A 27,883-nucleotide genomic window follows, 5' to 3' on the forward strand; every position below is an offset into this window, starting at 1 on the left:
CGCATTCACATCCGCGCGGTTTGTGAAAATAAAAGCCTTTGAATATTTTTCCAGACACATTTAGCTGTTGTTAGTCAGATAACGTTTATATGTTCCTTCTCAATGCCAACTGTGTTTATAATTATCGATGAGATGCTTATGATAAGCCGTTGTTTGTTTACCTTCAAGATCTGCTTCCTTCAGTTGCTTGAAGTGTCGTGTGTGCCCGTGAAGGAGTCGGTGAGCGCCAGCACACACACATATCATGTACATCTCGACATGCGAAAGTGTTCCTCTATATTTTCATTGAAGTTGTTCACAATACTGATCCATCCACAGAGTTTGTAATGTAGTCAAATGTTTACAAACACAAGCGCAGCCGTTTAGAGCTCATTTCTGGGTAATGATGTCAGAATTTACCGCTATTTTGGAATAGATGTGTTAATGGTCTTTTTCGGAAAAATTCCGTAACGTCCTCGCCTGTGTGAACAGCGCTTTATTGAATTTACCAGTAAAGTCGTTCCTGAAATTTTCTGGATATTTTCTGGTATCACTGTGTGAAAGGGGATATGGTTAGCAAGCTAGATAAAACAAGGAGGCAGCCATTTTAATCACACTTAAGGTACTTACACTTGTGAAATGGAGGACGAAACTGATCCATAAACTGTGTACTGTAAAGTGTCAAGCTCTGACAAAGTCCCATACGTCAATAGTCTTTTCTGATTTTAACAAACGGCCGATGAATCCCCCAGTGTAAGCGTGTGGATTGCTGAAGCACTTGTCAGAAAAATGACAGGAACACAGCACAAGTCTGGGGCGATAATGCTGAGGTATTTTTACAAAAACTTCAACCACTGACTGTTCACAGCCTGATCAGGGAAAATAACACTTTTTTTTCTCCCCACACTTCAGAGGACAGCGTCTTCGCCACATGATTCAACCAGAAACTGCTACAGTGTTTGTGGGCGGGGCTGGGGAGGGGTTTGGAAGGTTTGAATTTTCCCAGGTCTTTGCACGCAGCAAATGGGCGGGGCTTGAGTTCCATATCAACGTCACGCCGGCACGGCTAAAGACTCGTTATCAAGATGAATCAAATGAACCACCTGAGTCGACTCTTTTATAGATGAATCAACACGGTGCACTTTCATATTTAAGCCTTAGCTGGATATTTCACTTCACTTAGAGCTGTGTTACACTCTGCATGGAAGGTCATTTTCAAAAACCTATAATAGGGGCTCTTTAAATATATAAAAAACAGTTTTCACTAAAATATTATATATATATATATATATATATATATATATATATATATATATATATATATATATATATATATATATATATAACTCTGACACTTGTTTAGCCTATAGCTGTGTCATCCTGTAAAACAGGATTGCTTTTTTTACAGGCTTCAGTGTGAGATTTTCCTTGTTCAACAGCACTTTTAAAGCCGAGTGCTGTCAGCATAAGTAAAGAAAACAGGTCCAACAGGTCTTTTCCAAAATAAAACCTTTTCACTTTTGCACTTTCCAAAGCATAAAAAACCACTACCATGTAAACATTAGCAGAGTAAATACTGTTTTATTGAAGATTCATAGGTTCCCAATGCAATAATGTACAAATAATACTACCAAAAAAAAAAGTCATAAAAATGTCTGAAACAGCAGTGCAGTTTTCTGACAGTGACAAATGTCACACCCAAGGGCACAGCAGACCTAGATACGTCACAGGGTTTAGCATAACACTAAGTAGATTTTCTCTTCAAAAATGCTTCTCATAACTATCATTTGCAGTATCGTCACCTACCCACACTTAAAAAAATTATGTTTGCTGCTTGTTTAAACTACTTACTTTATATGAGTTGAACCAACACAATTCTTTTTTTTTTTTTTGGGAACATCTTAATTGGTTTTGTTTTCAGAAATATTGAGTCAAATGAGTTTTTCCTTAAAACAAGCAAAATAATCTGCCAATAGGATTAGCAAAACAATTTTGTTTTCACTTGACACAAGACATTTTTGTTTTTGAGTGTAGTGGACAGGGAATTACATTTTCATACACTGTAAAAAAATACTAAGTCCCACACAATTGATTTGCGTTTAACACAACATGAAAAAATGTAGTTAACTTACTAGTTTTTACAAATTTAAGCAGATTGAACATAAAACAACTAAGTTCTCATCTCATTACATTTTCTTCCACTTCTGGGTCATGTGGGCAGCAGTCTCAGGTGGGAACCCCACACTTCCCTCTCCCCTGACACTTCCTCCAGGTCCTCTGGGGGATCCTGAGGTCTTCCTAGGCCAGTCAAGACACATAGTCCCTCCAGCATGTCCTGGTTCTCTCCGAGTCTTCCTCCTAGTGGGACAAGCCTAGAACAGCTGCCTTGGTAGGCATCCAGAAGACATCAAAATCAGATTCCGGAGCCACCTCAGCTGACTTGTCTCGATGTGGAAGATCAGCGGCTCAACTCTTGAGGCAAAGCTCCTAACCCTATCTATAAGGGTGCGCCCTGCCACCCTACTAAGGAAACTTATTTTGGCAGCTTGAATTTGAGATCTATTCCTTTTGGTCATGACCATAGGTGAAAGTAGGAACGAGTACATTTAGAGCGCTGCCTTTGGCTCAGCTCCTTCTTTATTGACTGAATTACTCCTACCACTTGTCAATCTCACACTCCATCCTTCCCTCACTCCTGAACAAAACCTCAAATTACTTGAACTCCTCCACCTGGGGTAAGAACTTTCCTCCATCCTGGAGATGGTGAGCCACCTTTTTCTGGTGGACCTGGAGGTGCTGATTCTGATCTGATGAACTAACAGAACAACATGGTCTACGAATAACAGAAATGAAATCCTTTGGTCCCCGAACCATAAAAATTATACACAGAACCGTGAAAAAGGGCAACCCTGTCGGAGTTTAACACTGGAAATAAGTCTGACTTATTGCTAGAAATGTGAACCAAACTCCTGCTCTTTTCATACAGGGGCCAAACAGCCCTTAACAGAGCGCATCTGACCCCATACTCCCCGTGAACCCTCCACAGAATACCAAATGTCTAACGCCTTCTCCAAGTCCACAAAACCCATATGGACTGGTTGGACATATTCCCATGAAACCTTGAGCACCCTAGTGGGAGTAGAGAGCTGGTCTAGTATACCACAGCCTGGACAAAATCTGCAGTGTTCCTCCTTGATCTGAGATTCAACCATTGACCAGATCCTCCTCTCCAGTTACCTGGCGTAGACTTTTCCAGGGAAGCTGAGGAATGTTATCCTCCTATAGTTGGAACACACCCTCTGGTTCCCCTTCTTTAAAAGGGGATGCACCACCCCAATTGAACAGCCCAGAGGTACTGCCCAGACCTCCATGTGATATTGCAGCAACGTATCAGCCAAGACAGCCCCACAATATCTAGAGACTTAAAATTCTCTCATCTATCATTAGAGTCCAAGACTTATGGTCAAAGATCAGATGACGTAACCACAAAGTCGATCATTGACCACCGGCTTATGTGCACTGATGGACACTCTTATGCTCGAACATGGTGTTTATTATGGACAAGCTGTGATTAGCACAGAAATCCAACAACAGAACACTACTGGGTTTCAGATCAGGCAAGGCCATCCCTCCCAATCGCGCCTCTCCAGGTATTACTGTCATTACCCACATGAACGTTGAAGTCCCCCAGTAGAACCTCAGTCTGAGCACCTTCCAGCACCTCTCCCAAGGACTCAGCACTGGTGTCTTGCCCATAGGCACAAACTACAGTGAGGGATTGATCCCTGACCTAAAGGCGCAAGGAAGCAACCCACTCCGGGAAAAACTCCAACACATATCGGCTAAGCAGAGGAGCTGTACGCAAGCCAACACCAGCTCGTCATCTCTCAACGTGGGCAAATCCAGAGTAGAAGAAAGTCCAGTCCTTCTCAAGAAATTCAGCTCCAGAGCCCAAGTTCTGCTTGGAGGTAAGCCCGACTATCACTAGTTGGTACTGTCCAACCCCCTGCGCAAGGTCTGGCTCCTTCCCTCCCGGTGAGGTAACATTTAATACCCCAAGAGCTAATTTCTGTGCCTGACGATTGGGTTGTTGTGATCCTGGCCTTTGACCAGCTCCTGTTCCACAATGCACTAGCCCTTTACAGATCCCACTGCTGGGGATGGGACTGCAAGGAGGACAGTTGTCCTACATCACTCCTTTGGGCTTAGCCTGGCCAGGTGGTGGCCTGGTACAACTATTAAATCCCCCCCCCCCCAAAGAAACTTGTGTTGTTTCAGCCCAATTAAAACAAGTAGTTTGAACAAACAGCAAAGGTAATATTTTTGGGTATGTTTTAAGTATTTGAGTATTTTAAATATGTTTGAGTGCGGAGCGCATTTGAATAGAGGGATGATGTCATATTGAAACATTTTGAAGAAAAATGCAACACGCTTTGGTTTTTCATACCTGGTGGTCATTACAACAATGTTATTTACACAGAAACAAACCTTAAAACCTGAGCGTACATAAAACAATAACACTATTCTTTTGCTGCTTAGCAAGCACTTGTGATTCCTTCTGGAAATGCAAACACATTTTGCCATATGTATAACAATAGAAAAAACTAATTTCCCTCACTCCATGTGTCCTGCATATTTCACCCAGCATCCCTTATGGTTCAGTATTGTGTGTGAAGTTTTAATGCAGTATCTCATTGCCAAGTATTACAACAGTAAATAAGGAAAGAGTCTACCAGTGTTTAGTTCATCAATAGAAATATTTGCAAATATGTTCATTGCTTGTAACTTCTGTGCTTGTAACTTGATTAAAAACTATGAATGCGCAAACGCTGATTTGCTCAAGTAATGAATGAACACATTGTGGACAAAAATTCAAGGGATTTAGCCAAAACTAACCGCAGTGGCGTAGCGCAAAATGCGGAGGCCCCCCTGCAGGGATCACTGACGATAAGGGGGGGGTCACAAATTGAGGAGCGGGGAAGGGAGACAGGGTGGAGCGACAACGCGGGGAAGCCTTCACAAACTGAGGAGCGATCACAAACCGAAAGCGGCGATAGCGTCAAAGTAGCCAGAAGTCATTAATTTCAATAAGAACCGGCGGCGAGAAACCGGTGTGAGCGTTGAGGAGAGTTGATATCAAGGCAACTTTCTGGTATGAGCTATGACGCGGTTCGGCAAGCAATCAGAATGAAGTAGTCCACAGCTTGAGAGGAGTTCAGAGAACACAGACCTGTGAACTTTGGTTCCGACCACAGTTGTTCGCAAGAGTTTGATTATTGCGGTTGCCAGATTTTCAATTATTGAAAATCACGACGACGCGGGGCCCCCTAATCATGCAGGGCCCCCCCGCGGTGCGTACCCTGCGGGTCCGTCCGCTATGCCACTGATTAACCGACATTAATCTTCATTATAAGCCACTGCAAAGCACTGTTCATTCATAACCTGATCGGATCGCATCAAACGCATTGTCACTGTAGGCCGAGTTCATACTGCATGATTTTCATAATCGCCGTTGTTTTCGCTGTTGTCACTGCATGACTGCTTTTGTCGAGTTGCGATTTCACGAAACCTGTGAAAATCAGGGCTGAAATCATGCAGTGTGAACTCGGCATTACTGATGCAGCAAACATGTCAAGTTTCTGATCGTGTCAAGCCATTTTAATTGGAGAAATTGACACTAGTTTCTAGACCTCCAGAGAAAGCTGTCACCTTCTCATCAGGTCAGGTCTGGAAATAGTTGCTAGTTGACTAAACCTGTTGTCCACGGTTTTAAGCATGTCTGGATGAAAGTCATCCTCTGATATAGAGATTGCATCCAGTTCAGAACTGGCCGTAGGTTTTCCTTCATCTGCATAGCAGTGCGGCTCGTAAACACCAAGCTCATCTTCACGCTTCTGTAGAGCGAGTACTTTCTGAAAAGACCAAAACACCACGACAATTATTTACATATGTTTCTACAATTTTGAAATACATATAAAATCTTAAAAATAATAAATGAACACATGTGTTCAGTGCTAAGATTAGATAAAAAGAAAGCATCAAGGTTACCTGGTTGATAAGTGCAGCGAGGTTTTCGCCAAAGTAAGATGTACTGACTTTGTAGTTGCTTCTAAAGCTGGATCTGATACTTGCACGCTGTTGAAAATATGCAGATAAGGTGTTTAAAAAAGGCTCAGGTCAGAAGGAATAGTTGGCGTCTTTATTTTTGCACTTAATTGGAAATTTTTTCTGTATGAACGTCTTGTGGAACTCTGAAAAAATAAACCATATATTTATTTCTGAATCAGTTTTGTTTATTTATAATTATTTTGGTTGTTTATTTTGTTATTTAATATAGAATATTTCCAATGAGCTTTACATAAAAATCGTAACACTAGAAGGTCTAGAGCAGGGGTCACCAATCTCTTTCCTGGAGGTCCGGTGCCCTGCAGGGTTTAGCTCAAATTTGTCTCAACACACTTGCCTGGGTGTTTCAAGTACACCTAGAAAAGCTGCAGTCACACTTGACTTTTCCACTCTTCTAGACTTCCATTCATACACACACGAATGCGTCAGACTGGAAACACAGGGTCATGCGTTAAGTTTCGCAGTTTGCTGTGGTGCAAAGTTGTAAAACTTTGGTCAAATGTTTTGGGTCTCCTTCCACAAGCTCCTCACAGTAGTTTGCAGGAGTTTTGGCCCATTCCTTCAGACAGAATTGGTGTAACTGAGTCAGATTTGTCTTGCTTGCACAAGCTTTTTAAATCCTGCCCACACATTTTCTATAGGATTGACATCAGGGCTTTGTGATGGCCACTCCAAAACATTCACTCTGTTGTCCTTGAAGCACATGTGAACTAATTTTGCAGTATGCTGAGGGTCATGGTCTGTTTCAAAGAGCCATTTGTGGGCAAGTTGTAATGTCCTGGCTGATGTGTTGGGATGTTGCTTCAGTATTTCTCCATAATGTTCTGTCTTCATGATGCCATCTATGCTGTGAAGTGGACCAGTCCCTCCTGCAGCAAAACAGCCCCACAACATGATGCTGCCGCCCCCATACTCCACAGTTGGGATGGTGTTCTAGGCTTGTGCACTTTCCCCTTTGTCCTCCAAATGTAGCACTGCTCATTATGGCCAAACAGTTCAATCTTAGCTCCATCAGAGCACAGGACATGTCTCCAAACATCAGTCTTTTCCCCAGTGTCATTCAGCTAATGGTAATCTGGCTTTGCTGTTGATTCTGGCTAGTTGGTTTCCCCACAGGGAAGCAGTGTGTTCGAGCTTTTCCTTTAACACTATTCTACAGTTGTGCCTCACATTAACTCAAATGTACATAACCATCTAGAACCGTGGAACCGTGGTTTCTGATTGGCTAATTGACAGCCAATCAGAAACCTCCAAAAGCTTGACATCATCATCTGAGCTTTTCCAGAGGCAGAATAATCTCATTGTGTGTAAACTTGACTTTCAAGAAAAGTTATAGCAATTTTTCCAAAATGTCTCTCTCATTATTCTGCTATTAAGCAGAACAGAAACACATTTGATCATCCTAACTTAGCTAAAAGAGAAAAAGTTTATTCACATTAACATTGACTTTTTTATATGGTTATGTGCCTTTTTATACAGTGTATGTAAACTTCTGCTTTCGTCTGTATCTATCTCCATATTAACACTTGGCATGGTCAGTTTGCTCGTGACTCAGTTTAAACAGGGTTGTACTTAAAATCCAGAATACTAGGGTTCGAGTGCAGTGAAGCATGCTTCCACAAAACAAATAAAACAAATGCAAAATCAAGGTAAAACTACATGTGGCTGCAGTGCAGTGCAATAGTAAAAACACTATTGGTGGGGTTAAAGGAAGGGTCTTGGTCAGTGGTTTACTAGCTGATCTGTAAGACAAGCTTGACCTGAACGTCAACAATAAGAAAGAGTTTTAATAAAATGAGGCGTACAAAATGTATTTTAAATTTGCAAACTGTAGACTAAGTGCCCTCCAGTGGATTCTGAAATGTGCAGCGAAATGTACCTGGAGCAACATATTTTAGGTTTTGTAAGAATGTACGCTAAAGCACGTATTTCCAATAAGCCCTCCATGAACTTTGAAAACTTGCTTGGGCTGTTGCCACTCACCCTGTATGCTGAGCGCTCGAATGCCTGTCCATCGTAGAGTAGCTGTGGTGCCTGTGAAACTGCATGCTGACTTTTTTGTATCACCTTGATGTTTTGATGGAGAACAATCATTTTTAGATGATTTACTTATCCTGTATACAGTCAGGGTTGCAGAATTGCAATTTAAACTTTCATTTTTTAGTTAGAAATTACATAGAAATATGGTTTTCATGCACAACACGTCATATTAACCCTTGGTGTATTGTTTAAATTGACTACCCTTTTGTTATGTTTGCGGTTGTCACATTTTTTGAATGCAAAGCCATGACAGCATATAATTATGCGTTCTTGATTGTTGCTGGTTTTCCCTGTTGGGAAGAGGTACAATTTGTAATTTTTGCTATTGATCACCAACAGGCAAGAATGCATGATTATATGCTGTCATGGCTTTGCAATCAAAAAATGTGATTATAATGAAAGCCAAGGGGGCAAAAACAGCCCCCAACACAATGAAAGGCTAGTCCATTTGCATAGTGTATTGTTGAATTTTTGAATATTGTCAAAGAATTTTCCCAAAATATGTGTCAAAATAAGATTTTTCAGCAAAAATCATCACATTTGCTGAAACACAGAGAAAGTTGTGCCCTAATTAAGACTTAATATCACCTCAGAGTGGATGAAAATACTCCCTACAGCACTCAAGGGTTAATATACAAAATTAAAAGCCATTTGAAATCCAAATATTATTACTCACAGTTTGTGATGTGATGTTCTGGCTTGATTTTACATTTGTAGAGACATGCATACTGCTATGCATGTTGGCAGAATCCGGTTTGTCAACTCCTATACTGAAAGGCACCTTTATAAAGACATCATGGTTTGGATTAAAATTACTCAAGACAACAGTAATGGTTTTATATAAATATGTCACACCTTAATAACGTCTCTGGGGGCCAAAAACTATATATTTAAAAAAAATTTTAAGAGCACAAAAGTGTTTTCTGAGCTTCATATGATTACACATGAACCACTCAAGTCACTGTTTTTGGTTCCTTTTCTATTTGTTTGTTTCTGGACCTCTGCTGTCTTTGGAGGATAAGGGAGCTCTCAAACTCCATCTAAAGTATTTTCATTTGTGCTCTAAAGATGATCAAAGATGTCTCAGAGATTGGAAGAACATGAGGGTGAACATTTTTAGATGAACAAACCATTTAAGACTCGGGCTTATTTAACTCTGTTTCCCCCCGTCTGGTTTGTCGTCATTGGTGCAGATATGACAGAGGCTTCTTTTGTATGTCCAAAGCAGTTAACAAGCACAAGTAAATCTGATACTAGCGGCTCCATTCCGGGCAACCTGAATAAGAGTATGAACTTGGTGTCTTTTGGTGTTACAGATCTTCCTTCTCATAGTATTGAATTGTGGTAGGAACATTGCCCAGGTCAGAGAGGTATAAGTCCTACACATTTTATCATGAATGTGCATTTCATATATTTTCAGTGCATTTATGAAAGAGTCAGGTCTAACTCCACTTTGTGATGCAAAGTCTCATGCCGCTAATAGTCTTGGTGTATGTCCACACATGCTTCAGACTCCACTCATGCAGACGTGCTAACACAATGACACTATATTTTATATATTTGTCAGAAAACCAGGATGCATACTGAAACATTTCTGGAACATTAAATCAGCATATCAGGATGATTTCTTAAATATCGTGTGGCACTGAAGACTATAAAAATGCTGTTCATGATTTCATGTTATTACATACGTTGATTGATGGATCTTTGCTGTAAAGTTTTAGCCTAAAACTGAATAAAACTCACAATCTCAAGAATCAATAGATGAACGGTACTCTGGGCAAAGTAATGAAATTACCGTGCAGTCTGTTCCTGGATTTTCTGTATTTGTTGTAATAAGGCAACCAATGGCATCGTCGTTTGCAATCATTTTTTTCTCTTGCTTGCAGGAGATCAAGAGAGCCAGTAAACCCATCACTGAAATACAACAAGGGAAGATTTATTCGAATCTTAATGTAATCATGGTTCTATTAATAAGGAAGGAAGCAGTTAATCACAGTGTAAAGTTCACACATGATACCAAAAATTTCAATGATCGCCCAGAGCACTCAGGAGCCAGACACCCAATTTCAGTCTACCCAGGAATCTGCAATAGCACCATTAGGCCACAGTTACCCCTGTATGTTTTAGCTTTGGTTGTTTCTGCTGAACCCGGCACCTCTGGTGATTGAGGATGCAGGAATACCCGGTGACCTATTGTATTTTCATTCTCCAGCTATCTTTCATAACACATTGTTTGGTCAGTTTAATATGGTTATTCGGGTCCTAGCAGGACCTTTAAAGACTAGATCACCCGAAATGAAAATTCTGTCATGAACTGCCCACCATCATGTCATCCTATCCATTGAGGCTTTGTTTATCTTCAGCACATACTCACTCACTCTGCTTCGGTTTATATGGGGGCAGTTGTGGCCTAATGGTTGGACTTGTAATCGAAAGGTTGCAGGTTTGATTACGAAGTCTTGGCATGAAATGAAGGTGGGGAAAGTGAATGAATTAGCTGCCCACTGCCCTGGGTGTATGCTCACTGTGTGTAGAATGCAGGAATAGCATCACTAATGTTTAATGCAGAGCATTTAAAGGGTTACCGCTGAATTAGCCCTAGATCAGGGGTCACCAATCTCTGTCCTGGAGGGCCGGTGTCCCTGCAGGGTTGAGCTCCAACTTGCCTCAACACACCTGCCTGGATGTTTCAAGTATACCTAGCAAGAGCTTGATTAGCTTGTTCAGGTGTGTTTGATTAGGGTTGGAGCTAAAATGTGCAGGACACCGGCCCTCCAGGAACAGGTTTGGGGACCCCTGCCCTAGATAAATAAATAAATGCTGAGTTCACAGTAATCAGCCCAGTCAGACATGGTATTTTTGATGCACTGTAGGGTACACTTCCCTAAATTCAATCATTTAGCAAATACTTTTATCCAAATCAATTTACAAACCTTACAACGGGGTCACCAATCTCAATGCTGGAGGGCTGGAGTCCCTGCAGAGTTTACCTCTAACTCTCATCAACCCACCTGCCTTGAAGTTTCAAGTATAACGTAATTAGATTGTTTAGGTGTAATTAGAATTTTTTGGGAATTCTATAGTAAGCCAAGACACAGTAGTTGTACAGGACTACAGCCCAACATGCTTTAAATGAGATCTCTCTAAGATCTTACTATGCTTTTAGTGAGTAATATGACCGTATTTGGATTCCGGTATTTTATTGATCATGGTCACGCATTACTGGATATTTAGTATCATACAAGAGTATCAATCTACTTTGTTTAGCAATATAAGCACTTTAAAGCCATTCAACAGGTGCAGGTGTCATTCAACAGGTCTCAACAGCATTTCTGTCCTTGTTTTGCCACACCTTTTATAGTTGGATTGAATTGTACAGAAGGACAGGTGTTCAGCATCATGAAACCGTTTGCAAAGTGTTTCATCGCATATTAGCACTGTCAATGCCATCATAACACTGAATTACCTATGAGGATCAGGATTGCAAGAAGAACCAACAAGGCGGCAGTCGGCCCCATCCGAGCCTTTGACACCATTCTGACATGGCAGTCGGAGTTGACAGAGCAGTCGCACACTGTGACCGACAGGTTCTGGATGGAGTATAATCCCTGCTGGTCCGATATTTTGATCTGGAGGAGCTGATGACCTGAAAACACGTCTTTTTCTTTTACAAGAGTCACCGTATTACCTGTAAGAGAAAAAGAAAGATTGCTGACACAACCTCAAAGGGAAATCAGCCTCTATGGCTTCAAGAGTTCACTCTTAGCTGATGATTGATTATAAAGCGTGTTTGGCATGCTGTTCCTGGAGAGATCCCTGAGCTCAGAAGATCCTCGAGCCCGGGTTGACGCAAGAAGAGCGCGGGCGCGAACGGCACTCGCGAGAGACATTCGAGATACAAAAACGCACACACAGCGGCCTCTTGCGGATTCGCAAAAACAAAAACTGCACAAATTCGTACCTCCCGGCACGTATTTCGCGGTCTCCAGAAACGTCTGCTGGACTTTGTTTTCAGAATGAGCCTGGGTTGGCTTATTAGCATTTATAAATACAATCTTAATTTAGACACAACTACTACCTTACTAAGGTATAATAAGCCACTAAGTAGTAGTCTACTGAGCTAAAAGTCTTACTTAAGGGTTTGTTACTAGCAGGAATTGTACATCAAAATAAAGTGTGTCCCTTATTTTACCCTCATGATGTGTTGTACAAGCGAAATGTGATACTTAGTATGAAAAATAGCTTGAAGCGAAGAAGAAAGGTATCATTACCCTGGATTGGATCAATCCTCCATTTGTTCTTGACATCTCCTAAAAGCTCATAGTAGAAAGGTGAGCTGTATGGAGGAAGGTCCAGGTCTTTGGCTGTGATGTTGGCCATTGTGGGCTCTGCATTCAGGCAAAAGTCGATTCTGTTCATCTCCAGGATTGGTACATTATCGTTTTCATCATTAACATGGATAAAGAGAGTTCCCGTGCCTGTCAGCTGTGGTACTCCTGGTGATCAGAGACACTGTTAGTCAGTATAATACAGTTAAGGAGGAAATCTTTGGGAATCAAATCATGCTTACCATCATCCACAGCATACACGATTACTTTATAGGTGTCGTTAATCACAAACGGCGACTCTCTGTCCAGAACTTTAGCTGTGGTGACTTGTCCAGTCACTGGATCAACAGTTACCCAATTATCAAGATCTTCACCTTTAACAAATCTGAGATTGAAAGAAACACCAGGTAAGTTCACCTTTGGTTATTTGCAATGTCCAACTAACCTTACTAAAGTTTCTCTTACTTAAATGTGTTTGCATGGCTTCCATCCGTGTCTTTAGCAATGAAGGTTGTAAGACTCGTTCCTATTGCAGTATTCTCCAATACCGGCACGTTTTTGACGGGAGGTATAAATACAGGTGGATCATTTATATCATCAACATGAATGGTGGCCTGCATGGTTTTATAGAGGCTTGCAACACTTGCGCCAGGGTTTTGGGGTATTTTGTCAAGTTCCCACATGGCATTCGGCACTTGCTTTTTGACCTTACATGAAAAGTAAGGCACTTCATTCTGCACGCTGATGGATATATTTTGGTGTGTTTGCTCCTCGTAGTCCATCGCCTGAGTGTTTCAAAGCATAAAGAGAATTTGGAGAATTGTCAGCATTAATGTATTCAGGCATACTTTATCATGTTGAAGTGATGGTCAGAATTAGAGAATAATCTGCATGTTGAAGGTGACTGCTTTAGTCTTTTATTAAAAAGAGATTTTAATAAATTACAAATATTCTAAAGCATAAACAACTTAGAAGAGATATTTGGAGATATTTTCATTCATTAATTTTCTTATCGGCTTAGTTCCTTTATTAATCTGGGATTGCCACAGATGAATGAACCGCCAACTTATCCATCATGTTTTACGCAGTGGATGCCACAACCCATCACTGGGAAACATCCAAACACTCTTGCATTCACACTCATACACTACAGACAATTTAAGCTTATACGCTTAGTCCCTTTATTAATCTGGGGTTGCCACAGAGGAATGAACCGCCAACTTATCCATCATGTTTTACGCAGTGGATGCCACAACCCATCACTGGGAAACATCCAAACATTCTTGCATTCACACTCATACACTACAGACAATTTAGCTCATCCAGTTTACCTGTACCACATGTCTTAGGACTTGTGGAGGAAACCCACGCGAACACAGGGCCAACATGCAAACTCCACTTAGAAATGCCAACTGACACAGCCTAGGCTTGAACCTGCAACCTTCTGTGCTACCCACTGCGCCACCATGATGCCCATTTGACAAACCAATGTGTGAATATCCTAAACAGCCCAAACCAGCAACACTGACTCAATCTTTGGGCAACTGTTGACACAATAAAGCATTAACCGTCATCCGCCTACCTTAACAACAGTTAAAATCCCTTCATTCGTCACAGGGTCTGTTTCTATTTTGAATAGATTTTCTTTATCTCCATTTATAGTGTATTTGGCTATCCATGCTTTTGATCCTGGCTTGTCTTTGTCTGTTACTTGCAGTCGTAGTACCTCAACCCCAGTTTCCCGCTCCTTGACCTTCCCAGGACCCTGAAACACAAGTCAAAAATCTCACTGGATTTTATAGGACAATACTGTACGTCTTGCATGCCATTAAATAACAACTAATGTATTCGTTCTGTTTTATAATCAAACTTGATAAAATCAGTCTGCAGAAACACTTTGATTGACATTCTCCCTTTGTACGTGTCATCAGAGGGGGAAAGCCCCGCCCACTAGTCCCCATCTCATTAGCATAAACAGCAGCCCTGAGTGAGAAGCAGCCGTCTGTCCATTAGCCATTAGTGTTTGAGCTGCTGAAGATAATGTCAGCATAGACTAAGAGGATTATAGATGTGGAGTTCTAGATGAACAGCGACAGGAGCCACATAGACTGACAGAAGCATCAAGCACACACTCACACTGAAGCACACATGCACAGCACTGACAACACACACACTGCTGTTTTACAGGCGTATGTAGCTCCGCCCTCTTCTGAAAAGAGCACAATCTCATTTGCATTTAAAGCGGCAGTCAACAAGACACCACAATTAGGATGAAAGCCTGAATGGGTCAGTTTCAGAGAGATGGAGAACATTATTAGTGTGGTATTTTGAGCTCAAACTTAACACACACACACACTCTAGAGACATCAGAGACAAATTTTACATCTTGTAAAAAGAGACATAATAGGTCCCCTTTAAAACTTTGCAACACGTGTTAAAACCTACTGTTTTGCCAGTGAACTCTGGAAGATTGTTGTTACCGTCCTGAATATTGATTATCACTGTACTTGTACTTGAGAGCTGTTTTTTGTCCCCGTTGTCCTTCGCTTCAACCAGAATTGTATATTTCTGAGCTTTCTGGAAGAGATTAATTTAAAATAAAACATTTTGATGTTGAATTGAGAATTTTATAAACACAAAAAGCTATACATTGCAAAAAAAAAAAAAGCTTTTTTACTTAAAAACTCCAAATATTTAAAAAAAATTAAATCAGAAAGCATTTTTCTGATAAGCCAAAAATACTGTCTTGTTTTCAAAAATAATGTGCCAAAACTAAGTGACTTTTTCCTTAAAACAAGCAAAATAATCAGCCAAAGAGGTAATCACAATAACCTTGTGCTCTATTTTTATGACCTAGGCTCAAAGTCTAAAGCACATGGTGCAAAAGCATTAACGGTGAGTCCCAATCCACTTTTGCTATTTTAAGGACTGAAAAATACGCTCCACCCCAGTGCATGGTCTAACACGGTTGTGCTGATTCTCTTCATGAGTTCTGGGTGTGTTTTGAGCAGAACCTGCATTAAACCAATCAGAGTCTCGTCTCTCATTCCCTTTAAGAGTCAGTTGTGTCGCACTATGGTGCATTTGCTATTGACATGGCAACTTTGTAAGTGTAAAAACTGAACACTTCACCAGCGAGAACACAGTTAAACAGAGCATCTGCAGCGCGAGGAGAAAGAACGAGCCTCCTCCATTCAGCCTCTTTACTTACTATTTACTTTACTCCTTTACTTTGGTGGAGTGAGGAAACAGTGGAAGCTCACTCCACTGAACACATCCAATAGCCCACATATTTAATTTCCTTTGTTAAGAGCAAAGTTTTGCCTAAAAGCTATTTCTAAATTCACTTATTTACAAATTCAGTGCTCCAACAATGCGCCTTAACACACCTCCTTTATAGACCAGCACATGAGTCCACAAAGCGCCACAAATGGAATTGCTTTTTAAACAAAGTGGCGCAATACTTAAAAATTAGTGTTGCACTGGTCTGAAAAATAACAACAAATCATGCCAAACACGTCTTGCTCCTTATTGCACTGGGTGCATGATAGAGCCCCTTATGTCAAAGCGAATATAACATTATTTTTCTCACCTCATTGGCAGATTATTTTACTTGTTTTAAGGAAAAACATAATTTTGACTTCTGAAAACAAGTGAGCTGTCGAGTGAATGCATCTTGATTTAGGAATTTGTAGATATTTGAACTGGAAACAAGAGAAAAACTCTACGAAAAGCACTTTTTTGCAGTACATGTCTTATGAAGTGTATTAAAAGTAACAAAATAGTTTAAGGTGTAAATGATTCATACCGTACCTCATAGTCCAAACAGCCTTTAAAATAAATGGAGCCAGATTCTTTATGCTGTCGAATGTAAAACTCGACATTATCTGTTTTCGGTGTTACAGACTTGATTGTATAAGTGAACGTCCCGTTGCTTGTAGTTGGATTGTCATTGTCATGTGCCAGTACCGTCAGTACTTCTGTACCTAGATTAATATTAAGAAAGTCATATTTCACCCAAATTTATTCATCCATAAAATATTTCATGAATGCACACAGTCATTAATTCAACAGACCTTGGGTGTGACCAAAATAAACTGATTGGTTTATATAAACACAGTTTAAGTCAGAATTATTATCCCCACTGTATATTTCATTCATTCATTTTCCTTCAGTTTATTCCCTTGTTTATCAGAGGTCGCCACAGCGGAATGAACCGCCAACTATTAGTTCACCCAATTTACCCATAGCATATTTTTTAAGACACTAGTATTCAGCTTAAAGTGACATGTAAAGGCTTCACTAGGGTAATTAGGGTAAAGTTAGGGTAATTAGGCAAGTCATTGTATAACAGTGGTTTATTCTGGAGACAATCCAACACTAATATTGCTGAAGGGGCGAATAATATTGAGCTTAAAATAGCTTTAAAACTGCTTTTATTCATGCCGAAATAAAACAAATAAGACTTTCTCCAGAGGAACAAATATTAGAGGAAATACTGTGAACAACTCCTCAATCTGCTCAACATCATTTGGGAAATATTTGGAGAAGGAAGAAACGAAAAATTCACAGCAGGGTGAATAATTCTGACGTCAACTGTAAATATCATAACATTATAGTCTGCAAGTGCACAAGGCTGAGTACAGATTGACAGAATGTCCTGAATATAAAGAGCAAAAGTAGAGAAGTGTTTACGATAATAGTGAACTACCTTGAGCTTGGGACTCGTCCACATTCACTTCATAGACTGACTTCTGAAATGCAGGCGCGTGGTCATTTATGTCCAATATCCTGATCTCCACACCAAGCCGTATGTCCACCTCATTATTGGATTTATTTTTTGCTTCGAACATTAGCTGTAATTGAGTCCAGTGAAAGTCAATTGGCAGTGTAATACAGTAACCAGTGCTGTTATAATGCTACACTGTGAAAAATATCCAATACTTAGCAGTTTCCTTTTCTGAATATCTGTGAAACTGTTTGCAGTGCTGTATAGTGTGTGTTGGTGTTGTATATTACGCTACAGAAACCTTGTAATAACCTTGTAATAACCTTGTAATGCCACAGCCATGTCACCCTGCAGCCCAAGACCGGTTACTCACTGAAGCTAAGCAGGGCTGAGCCTGGTCAGTACCTGGATGGGAGACCACATGGGAACACTAGGTTGCTGTTGGAAGTGGTGTTAGTGAGGCCAGCAGGGGGCGCTCAACCTGTGGTCTGCGTGAGTCCTAATGCCCTAATATAGTGAAGGGGACACTACACTGTCAGTGGGCGCCGTCTTTCAGATGAGACGTTAAACCGAAGTCCTGACTCTCTGTGGTCATTAATAATCCCATGGCACTTCTCGTGAAAGAGCAGGGGTGTAACCCCGGTGTCCTGGCCAAAGTCCCTCTATCGGCCCTTACGATCATGACCTCCCAATTATCCCCATCCACCGAATTGGCTCTATCACTGTCTCTCCACTCCACCAATAGCTGGTGTGTGGTGAAGCACTGGCGCCGTTGTCCTGTGGCTGCCGTCGCATCATCCAAGTGGAGCTGCACACTGGTGGTGGTGTGGAGAGACCCCCCCTCATGATTGTGAAGCGCTTTGGGTGTATGTTCATACACAATAAATGCGCTATATAAATACACATTACATTAATAAACTGCAGCACATTTTCTGTTATTTTACCGATTTATTTCTCTAGATATTGTTTCTTATCAGGGGCGCAACTGCACATTTACAGAGGGGTATGCGGGTTTAAGTTTTGCCCCCCTCATTCTAAATATTCTGACTATTTGTTCATGTGTCAGTTTTAACAGGGTTAAGAACCGTTATAATCAGCATCAAAAGTGCACAGAGCAGAGATCAACATCCCATAATGCAATTCACCACCGCAAATAAACACACTTGTGAATCACAAAATACGTAAACTGTGAACAGACAGATGTTTCACAATGTTTATATGAGGAGTTCTTTAAGGGATGCTTACCTTAAGGATATTTTGACCAGATTCATAGTCCACCTTCCTATGGACGTAAACGTCTGCTTTATCATTGATTGTGAGCAGGTTTTTTGGTTCTTTATCCACACCCTCACCTTGCAGCTCGAATTTGAGTAAATAAGCTTTTTCGGCATGAATCTGCAACACAGACGACACACACATGGGTCATAATGTGTCTCCGATTAACTTATGTGCATGCATATACAGTGTTCAGCAGAAATGAAGTCAGCCCTCACAGATCTCTCTTTTACATTCATAGTTTCTACAGGATCCCCTAGGGCAGTGTTTCTCAACCTTTTTCTTTGGGGCCCCCCCATGAACATATACAAACATTGGAGCCCCCCCACCATATAAATACACACGCATGCACACACATATGTACTGTATATATATATATATATACTGTATGTGTGTGTTTGTGTAATATTAATATATAATATGTATAGAAAAATATAAATTAATCACTTTTAACTTGTCTTGGCCTTCAATAAAACTAATCTTTGTCTAATCTTTTTCTTCGCCTCTGAAGAACCACTGCATTAACGTTTCTCTGTCATTTTTGTTTTGATTTTGCCTTTACGACGCGTTGGACAAGCACATTGCGTGAGCAAAATTTAAATAATTATTTAAAGTTATTTATTTTAATTATTTTTACTATTATGTTGGAATTTTAAGCATGTTTTGATTTTTTTTAGTACTTGAAAATACATATATAATAGTAGGGCTGCTTTTTAACAGAGCAAGGAATTTTAACAGTATTTCCTATAATATTTTTCTTCTAGGCTTATTTGTTTTATTTTAGCTAGAATAAAAACAGGTTTAAATATTTTGTAACCAATTTAACTTCAATATTATTAGCCCCCTTATGCAATATATATTTTTGATTGTCTGCAGAATAAACTACTGTCATACAATGACATGTGCATGCGCATACATGTGTACATGGCAGTTTAGTGGCTAATTCGTACGAATTCGTATGAGTTCAGTCGTAAGAAATTGTACGGTTTTAAAAAGGAGGCGTGGCACCTAACCCCACCCCAAAACCCAACCGTCATTGGGGGATGAGCAAATCGAACTAAAATGTACGAATTATATCGTACGAATTCGTACGAATTAGCCACTAAATGAAATAGTTACGAATTGCCGTAAGATTGTGTTGGTTTTGTCAGTTTAGTGGCTAATTTGTACAATCTAATGCGAGTTTAGTCGTACGAAAATGTACGATTTTAAAAAGGAGGCGTGGCACCCAACCCCAACCCTAATCCCAATCGTCATTGAGTGATAAGCAAATCATACTAAATTGTGGGAATTAGATCGTACAAATTTATACAAATTAAACCAAAAAGTCACAAATTGCCGTGAGATTGCGTTGGATTTCATTTATAATTTGCAAACAATACTTTTCTGACATTATATTAAGAAGGTGGAAGTCAGAACATACAAACATAAAACCAACTTCACCCCAATCAAGAATCAATCCAAAATCTCCATTTGACTCATAAATATTTATATTTGCACGTGTAAAATCAATAATGCTGAATAAAGCAGAACTGAATGCATTCTAGCAGACAGTAAGTGTATATGCACGGCACTCACGTTGCCTATTTTATATGGAAATGGTCCGGGAGATTCTTCCTCGATGGCAAATGACTCAATAATCCACATGCGCTTCTGTCGTATCTTTCCACCGTTAGCCCATGAACACACACTCCAGGAAAGCTAGATAAAGACAAACCATTTCATCTGTTATAAAATGATTATATAACATATGCAGATCATTCTGTACCTTAATGCAGTATTACAGTATACTATATACACTTATTTACAGTATGCACTTAAACAGACACTGTTTGTTTGTGAGACAAACGCAATACATTGACTTTCACAATCATTTACTGAAGACACCCACTGAAATATCATGCAGTCCAACAATAGTTTCATACATCATTCACCAGCATGGACCACGCCAAACTTTGAGCTAGACTTTATTGTAGGGATGAAAGGGATGGGAAGTAAGAGGATAAACAGTGAACAGGTTGATCGGGCATCCTACGGGCTTTTGTCCGTAGTGTATGTGGGTGAATGAGTGTGTATGGACGTTTCCCATGGGTTGTTGGTTGTTCAGTTGGTGGTTCATTCCATTGTGGCAGCGAAAAAAAAAAGCCGAAAAGAAAATGAATGAATGCACTTATTTATATAGATGAGGGCGGAATTATTAGCCCTATATATATATATATATATATATATATATATATATATATATATATATATATATATATATATATATATGTATCAGAGAAGGGAAGAGTTTTGTCCTTTACTGTACATATTTTACCAAAAAAATCTCTTGAGATTTGTCTTCTGTTTTTTAAGTGTCCTGGATAAACAAATAATAAACATTACAGACCACACATTCAAAACAATTAAATAAATATGAATTCATAAGAATTCCACTACCAAAACATGTCCACAATTATAATTGTTCATTGAAATACTCTGGTCGGTGTTTACTGTCAATCACAGGAGATCCACCAATAGCAAACTAGATTTTTAAAAGAGGCCCGCCCTTTATTTGTTTTTGTTTCTTTCACAGCAATTGTGAATTTTTCACCCCCAAGTCTGACAAAATTGGGATAATAAATAAATAAACACTGAAAGAAGATAGTTATCAGCCCAAAACTGTGGCACACAGACACACACATGCACGTGTAAAGACTGAAAATAAATAATAAATAAATAAACTATCAAAATAAATTAGCCCCAAAACTAACTATCACCCCAAAACAGCGAGTTACTGTCACAATCATTATGAACTATACACACACACACACACACACACACACACACACACACACACACACACACACACACACACACACACACTGAAATAAATTAATTATCAATCCAAAAGTGCTAATGTCACAACAGTTATATTATAAAGTACACACACACACACACACACACACACATATAAAAATATTTAATAAAAATTTAATAATTAACTAACAAACACTAATTAGCAATCTGCCCAAAATTGCTAGTTAATTTGGCATTAATTAAAGTACACACACACACACACACACACACACACACACACACACACACACACACACTAAGGTGAAATTAAAAATACATAATAAATATACACAGAAAGTTAGTTATCAGCTTAAAACTGCTAGATAATTTAATGATAATTATAAAGCACACACACATGAAAATGAATATATAAACACTTATACACACACACACACTGAAAAAAATCAACACAAAAATTAACTATATAGCACCACAGATCTGAATTAATGTCTCTCTCTATCTCTCTCTCTCTCTCTCTCTCTCTCTCTCTCTCTCTCTCTCTCACACACACACACACACACACATTGAAACTCTCACACACATAAAAATAAATATATAAACACTTAACAAAAGTTAGTTACATCCTAAAACTGCTAATGTCACAAAAATTATAAAGTACACACACACACACACACACACACGAAAAAAAATATATAAACACTTATACACACACACACACGCACACACACACACACACACACACACACACACACACACACACACACACACACACACACACACACACACACACACACAAATAAAGATACAAATCTGGCTTTAATTTTTCAATATAGTCCACACAATCCTAAAATAACTCAATATGTGACTCATGAGCTCTTAGACGAGCTAATTACCTTCATTTTCATTTATCAGCATAATCAGGGTGATTAAATATAATCTGCTGCATACGCTGCATTAACACATTATAATAAAAGTGAGACGTGCTTGATTTTATCATCAGAAGAGAACAAACCATTCCTCAATTTCTTCATTTAGTCTGGTGGAGCTATTGTTCATCCTTTGACTGACTCGTTTTTTCCTTTACGTAATGTGAAATGATTAAAGTTGATTAACTAATTAATAATAATAATATTAATATTCAGTGTTTTTATAATCCACATTCATCAGCAGGAGCCAACACATGAGGTTAAAGAGTTGTTTTGCTGTTAATGTTGACAAAATGTACTTATACACACTTTCTGTCAACAGTGTGTGTGTGTGTGTGTGTGTGTGTGTGTGTGTGTGTGTGTGTGTGTGTGTGTGTGTGTGTGTGTGTGTGTGTGTGTGTGTGATCATACTTTCTTCAGCGTTCAGAGCAGTAAATCAGACTCTCTGCTGTGTTTATGTTTCAAAGAGTGCTCGAGGACATGTGCGTGTGTAAACCACATCATACACTCCCTTAATGACAAACCCTCAACAATAAAACCCACGACTATATACTGATTACATTGAGAACAACAACATTTACGATAAAAACCCTCATTAACTAGTGCATTAACGAACAATGAGCTTTACTATCTTAGCTATTGGTTATAACCAGTGTTGGGCCCGTTCCTTTAAAGGAGTAATTAGTTATAGTAGTTACTTCTCACAGTTAACTGAGTTACATCATTATAATTACCAGGGAAAGTAACTATTGCATTCGTTTAAGCAAATCTAATGTCAAATAAAATCAATATAAAGCATTGTACAGTAATCTACACTATTTTAATGTTGTTGTGGGACAACGTGTAAGACAGCAAATTCAACATTTCATTATAAATATACTATAGTTGCACAATAAAACACAACAGATGCTTTAGAACTTAGATGTTAGAGAGTATTTAGTTTAATTCTGTCACTAATAATACATTAAGAGTCACACATTACTTTAATCTACACTATTAACAAACCAAAGCTACTCGATGCATTTACTGACATGAGCAAACATGAGACATTCATCACAGTATTTATTCATATCAGTAAATGGAAATAGAGTCATGATTAGTTGATGTTAAGTGCATGAACTAATGTCTGGATTTGGGCTGTAATAACGCATTAGTGAATGATGAACTATGATTAATTAATGCTGTATTATTTGTTCATGTTAGCAAATATATTAAGGGTCAGACTTTACTTTAATCTACACTATAACAAACCATTAACTGAGACTTTTAGCTTAATAAACTAATAAGTAGCTGCTTGTTAATCATTATTAAGCTAGTTGGGTTTTGGTATTGGGTAGGATTAGTGATGTAGAACATGATCATGCTTTATAAGCGCTAATAAACAGGGAATGTTGTTATAATAGCCAGTAGTTAATAGTGAGAACTGCTACTGAGGCCGCGTTTACACTAATGCCTTTTAGTTTGAAGTTTTGCCACGGTTACACCATCCGTCCACACTACGCCGGAGTTCTCAAGTGCTGAAAATGGAGCGTTTTGGAAACGCTGGAGAGGCTGTTTTCATTCTGAAGCGCTGCTGCTGCGTCTCAGTGTGGATGAGGGAAAACAGAGACATCTGAAAATGGAGGCGGGGCTGCAGAGATTCGCTAGCTGATTGGGGCTTTTGTGTCATTGCGTATCCTTCCCTTATTCGTCAAGCCCCTATCACATGACTATAACACATGGCTTTAACGCTACCAGGAGACAGCAGACCAGCCTTCACTGTAAACAACAACACGGACACAGAAATGGGAGCGTTGTTTGCACTATTGTCTGTTTTAGGCTCCATTGTGCAGTGATTCATTTGTTACGTTTAGTAACGTCTCGACCTCGTCGTCTGTCCACAAAAATACCTCTCTTGCTTTCTTTGCCATCGTGTTCATTGTTCAACCGGCGTTTGTTGACTAACAATAACCAAATGCCGAGCGAGACACATGCTTCCTGTTTATACTCGAACACGATGCCCAGAGTGCGCGAATGGTCATGTGATGTACGGTTTTGGTGGCGTAGTGTGGACGGAGATATGTTCAGAAATGCTAGGTGAAACGCAAGTGTGGACGCGGATCGCATTTGATCTAAAACTCCGTTTTAAAACTAAAACGCAATAGTGTAAACGGGGCCTTAATTTCCCAGAGATGGGTTGCGGCTGGAAGGGCATCCGCTGCATAAAAATGTACTAGATAAGTTGGTGGTTCATTCCACTGTGGCGACCCCGCATTAATAAAGGGACTAAGCCGACGAGAAAATGAATGAATGAATGAAATGATACTTAAACTAAAGTCGTTCATTCATTCACTTTCCATCAGCTTAGTCCCTTTATACATCAGGATTCACCACAGTGGAATAAACCGCCAACGTACCCAGCGAAGGTTTAGCACAGAGGATGCCCTTCCAGTTGCAAACCAGTACTGAAAAACACCCATACACACTCAATAGCTATGTTTCCATCCACCTATTTTGTGTGCATTTTGCAAATGCGCATTAAAAAAACAGTTGATGGAAACGCCATGATGCGCATAAATCTTAAAAATGCACATAAAAAACGTATGCGCCTAACTGGGTAGGATAAACTTTTTATTTGATAAGAAAAGATGCGCATAAACTGCGATGGAAACACTTTTACCACACAAACTCCAGCATGCGCATTAAAAAAGGTCATGTGATTTTGTTGAAAGAGATCATGTGATGCTTAAAATGTGTGTGAATGGACAAAACGTCAGGCTGAGCACATTATAGAACATCTGAAATGTTGTTTTGGTCATTATAAACGCCTTACCATTTCAGTATTAATGTTATTATATTATTAATGAGCTCCAGAATCAAGAGCGCCTGTGCTCCGCGTCTGACACCTTCAAACGCCACTGTGCGCTCACTGCATGTTAGGATTGTCTTCTGAGGCGCATTCATTTAGAAACGATTGATGCAGCTTCTCCTACTGCAGCAAATGCAGTTTTTACTGTTGATATTTGGCGCCAGTTAATCAGGAAGTGACGATTTTGTTCGCTTTGACTCGTTGGATGGAAACGATGCTTCATTCGCACAACTTTTATGCGATAATCCAGTTTTGCGTTATTCGCATTTTTGGATGGAAGCATAGCTACTGACACACACTCATACACTGTGGTCAGTTTAGTTGATCAGTTCCCCTATAGCGCATGTGTTTGGACTGTGGGGGAAACCGGAGCACCCGGAGTAAACCCACGCCAACACGGGGAGAACATGCAAACTCCACACAGAAACACCAACTGACCCAGCCGAGGCTCAAACCAGCGACTTTCTTGCTGTGTGGCCACAGTGCTAACCACTGAGCCACCGTGCCGCCTCATACTAACACCAGTTTGAGTCAAATATGAACAAATCAGCTGTCAGTCAATGGGTTTGTCCTAATATTGGCTTCAAATAACCCAGCTTGTTTTCTTAAGTGTACCCTAAGGCAAAGGCCATAGTGCAAACAGCTCATAAAGTAACACTATATCTCCACTGTCACCGTCTGATGGACACGCCGGAATTAAAGTCTCCTCTAATTTGAGCTCTAAAATGCTGGGTTGTTGTAAACCAAAATTGGGTCAAACATGAGCAAACCCGGCCATTGAGTTCAAAAGTACACACATCGTGTGACACGTAGTTAATACTAGGAAACACTTTAGTTTAAGGGCGGCACGCTGGCTCAGTGGTTAGCAATGTGGCCTCACAGCAAGAAGGTCTCTGGTTCAAGTCCCGGCTGGGTTAGTTGACGTTTCTGTGTGGAGTTTGCATGTTTTCCCCGTGTTGGCGTGGGTTTCCTCCGGGAGCTCCGGTTTCCCCCTAGGGGAATTGATGAGCTAAATTGTCTGTAGTGTATGAGTGTGTGTGTGTGTGTGTGTGTTTGTGTGTGTGTGTGTGTGTGTGTGTGTGTGTGTGTGTGTGAATAAGAATGTATGCGTGTTTCCCAGTCCTGGGTTGCAGCTGGAAGGGCATCCGTTGTGTAAAACATATTCTGAATAAGTTGGCGGTTCATTCCGCTGTGGTGACCCCTGATGAATAAAGAGACTGAGCTGAGAAAAAGTGAATGAATGAATAGTTTAAGTAGCAGTTCTCACTATTAACTACTGGCTATTATAACAACATTCCCTGTTTATTAGCGCTTATAAAGCATGATCATGTTCTACATCACTAATCCTACCCAATACCAAAACTCAACTAGCTTACTAATGATTAACAAGCAGCTACTTATTAGTTTATTACGCTAAAAGTCTCAGTTAATGGTTTGTTTTAGTGTAGATTAAAGTAAAGTCTGACCCTTAATATATTTGCTAACATGAACAAATAATACAGCATTAATTAATCATAGTTCATCATTCACTAATGCGTTAAATTCAGACATTAGTTCATGCACCGTGAGTTAACATCAACTAATCATGACTCTATTTCCATTTACTGATATGAATAAATACTGTGATGAATGTCTCATGTTTGCTCATGTCAGTAAATGCATCGAGTAGCTTTATACGTCTCCTGTATTGTAAAGTGTGACTGAAATTATCCTGTTTGACCCAACGCTGGGTTACTAACAGCAGCAGTTTTAGCCAGTAAAACACACATGCAGAGTCAGCAGAACTCATATTCACAGCTGTACAGCAGGACTGAGGATCACATCAGCTGCAGACTCAAGGATATCAGCACCATTTATGTTGTGCGTGTGTGTTTGCGTGATTATCTACCTTTGAGTGTGTGTGTGTGTGTGTGTGTGTGTGTGTGCATGTCTTAGTGCTTGTGCGAGTGTGTGTGTGCATGTTCTTGCGTGAGTGTGTCTATCTATTTCTGAGTGTATTGTGAGTGTGTGTGTGTGTCTGTTTATGTGCATGTATTTGTGTGTGTTCGCTATTGTGCGTCTATCAATCTCTTAGTGCTTGTGTGAGTGTTTGTGGGAGGATGTGTCTGTGTGTGTGCATGTGCTTGCATGTGTGTGTGTGTCTATCTATTTCTGAGTGTTTTGTGTGTGTGTGTTTGCTTGTGTTTGTGTGATTATCTACCTTTGAGTGAGTGTGTGTGTGTGTGTGTGTGTGTGTGTGTGTCTGTTTATGTGCATGTGTTTGTGTGTGTTTGCTATTGTGTGTGTCTATCTATCTCTAAGTGCTTGAGTGAGTTTTTGTGTGTGTGTGTGTGTGTGTGTGTATGTGTGTGTTTGTATGTGCATGTGTTGTCGTGTGTTTGCTTGTGTGTGTGTCTATCTATCTCTAAGTGTTTGCATGAATGTGTGTGTGTGTGTGTGTGTGTGTGTGTGTGTGTGTGTGTGTGTGTGTGTGTGGTGTGTAATATGAGCAGAGAAACATGAGCTGAGTGACCGTATAGCTGTACACACACACACACACACTTGTGCGTTCTGAGATAGACAGACAGACACACACAAAAACAAACACAAACACACACAGATGCTCAAACACACACACACACACACACACACACACACACACACACACACACACACACACACACACTCACCAGCAGCAGCAGCAAAACACTGAAAGCTGGAGTCCTCATGATGAAGCGGGAGTTCTGCTGTGATCCACACACTGACAGCTCTCTCACACTCACACACTCAGTCTCTTTCACACACACACGCTGCTCATATATAGTGTATGACTGAGGGGAGGGGACATTTA

At 39.9% G+C, this 27,883-nt stretch overlaps 1 protein-coding gene and 1 long non-coding RNA gene across 5 annotated transcripts in view; one reads left to right on the top strand and one right to left on the bottom strand.

Moving 5' to 3' along the window:
• The window catches only part of LOC147831182 (uncharacterized), a 43,805-nt gene that overhangs the window by 8,257 nt on the left and 7,665 nt on the right, over positions 1-27,883 (top strand). The window lies entirely within an intron of this gene.
• Positions 1,541-27,872, bottom strand: cdh26.2 (cadherin 26, tandem duplicate 2). 4 transcript variants are annotated; one of them, NM_001423486.1, is given in 18 exon segments: positions 1,541-4,300; positions 4,339-5,891; positions 6,028-6,114; positions 6,195-6,230; positions 8,089-8,172; positions 8,822-8,926; positions 9,944-10,062; positions 11,615-11,836; positions 12,420-12,644; positions 12,719-12,861; positions 12,942-13,261; positions 14,059-14,241; positions 14,922-15,053; positions 16,290-16,462; positions 17,188-17,332; positions 18,451-18,600; positions 20,059-20,181; positions 27,723-27,872. In NM_001423486.1, coding segments are annotated over 17 exon segments (2,493 nt in total). In that variant the 5' UTR covers positions 27,762-27,872; the 3' UTR covers positions 1,541-4,300; positions 4,339-5,684.

Source organism: Danio rerio, chromosome 23 (genome assembly GCF_052040795.2).
Source record: "Danio rerio strain M-AB ecotype USA chromosome 23, GRCz13ab, whole genome shotgun sequence".
NCBI classification, from domain to species: Eukaryota; Metazoa; Chordata; class Actinopteri; order Cypriniformes; family Danionidae; genus Danio; species Danio rerio.

What these genes read in the sequence shown, in the direction of transcription:
- cdh26.2 (XM_087304992.1), bottom strand. Translation starts at nt 27,761, where the DNA reads ATGAGGACTCCAGCTTTCAGTGTTTTGCTGCTGCTGCTG. An exon ending in CAGAGTTCACTGGCAAAACA is followed by an intron (nt 14,242 to 14,921) that starts GTAGGTTTTAAC and finishes CTTGTGTTTCAG; the next exon opens with GGTCCTGGGAAGGTCAAGGA. An exon ending in AGCCATGCAAACACATTTAA is followed by an intron (nt 12,862 to 12,941) that starts GTAAGAGAAACT and finishes TTTCAATCTCAG; the next exon opens with ATTTGTTAAAGGTGAAGATC.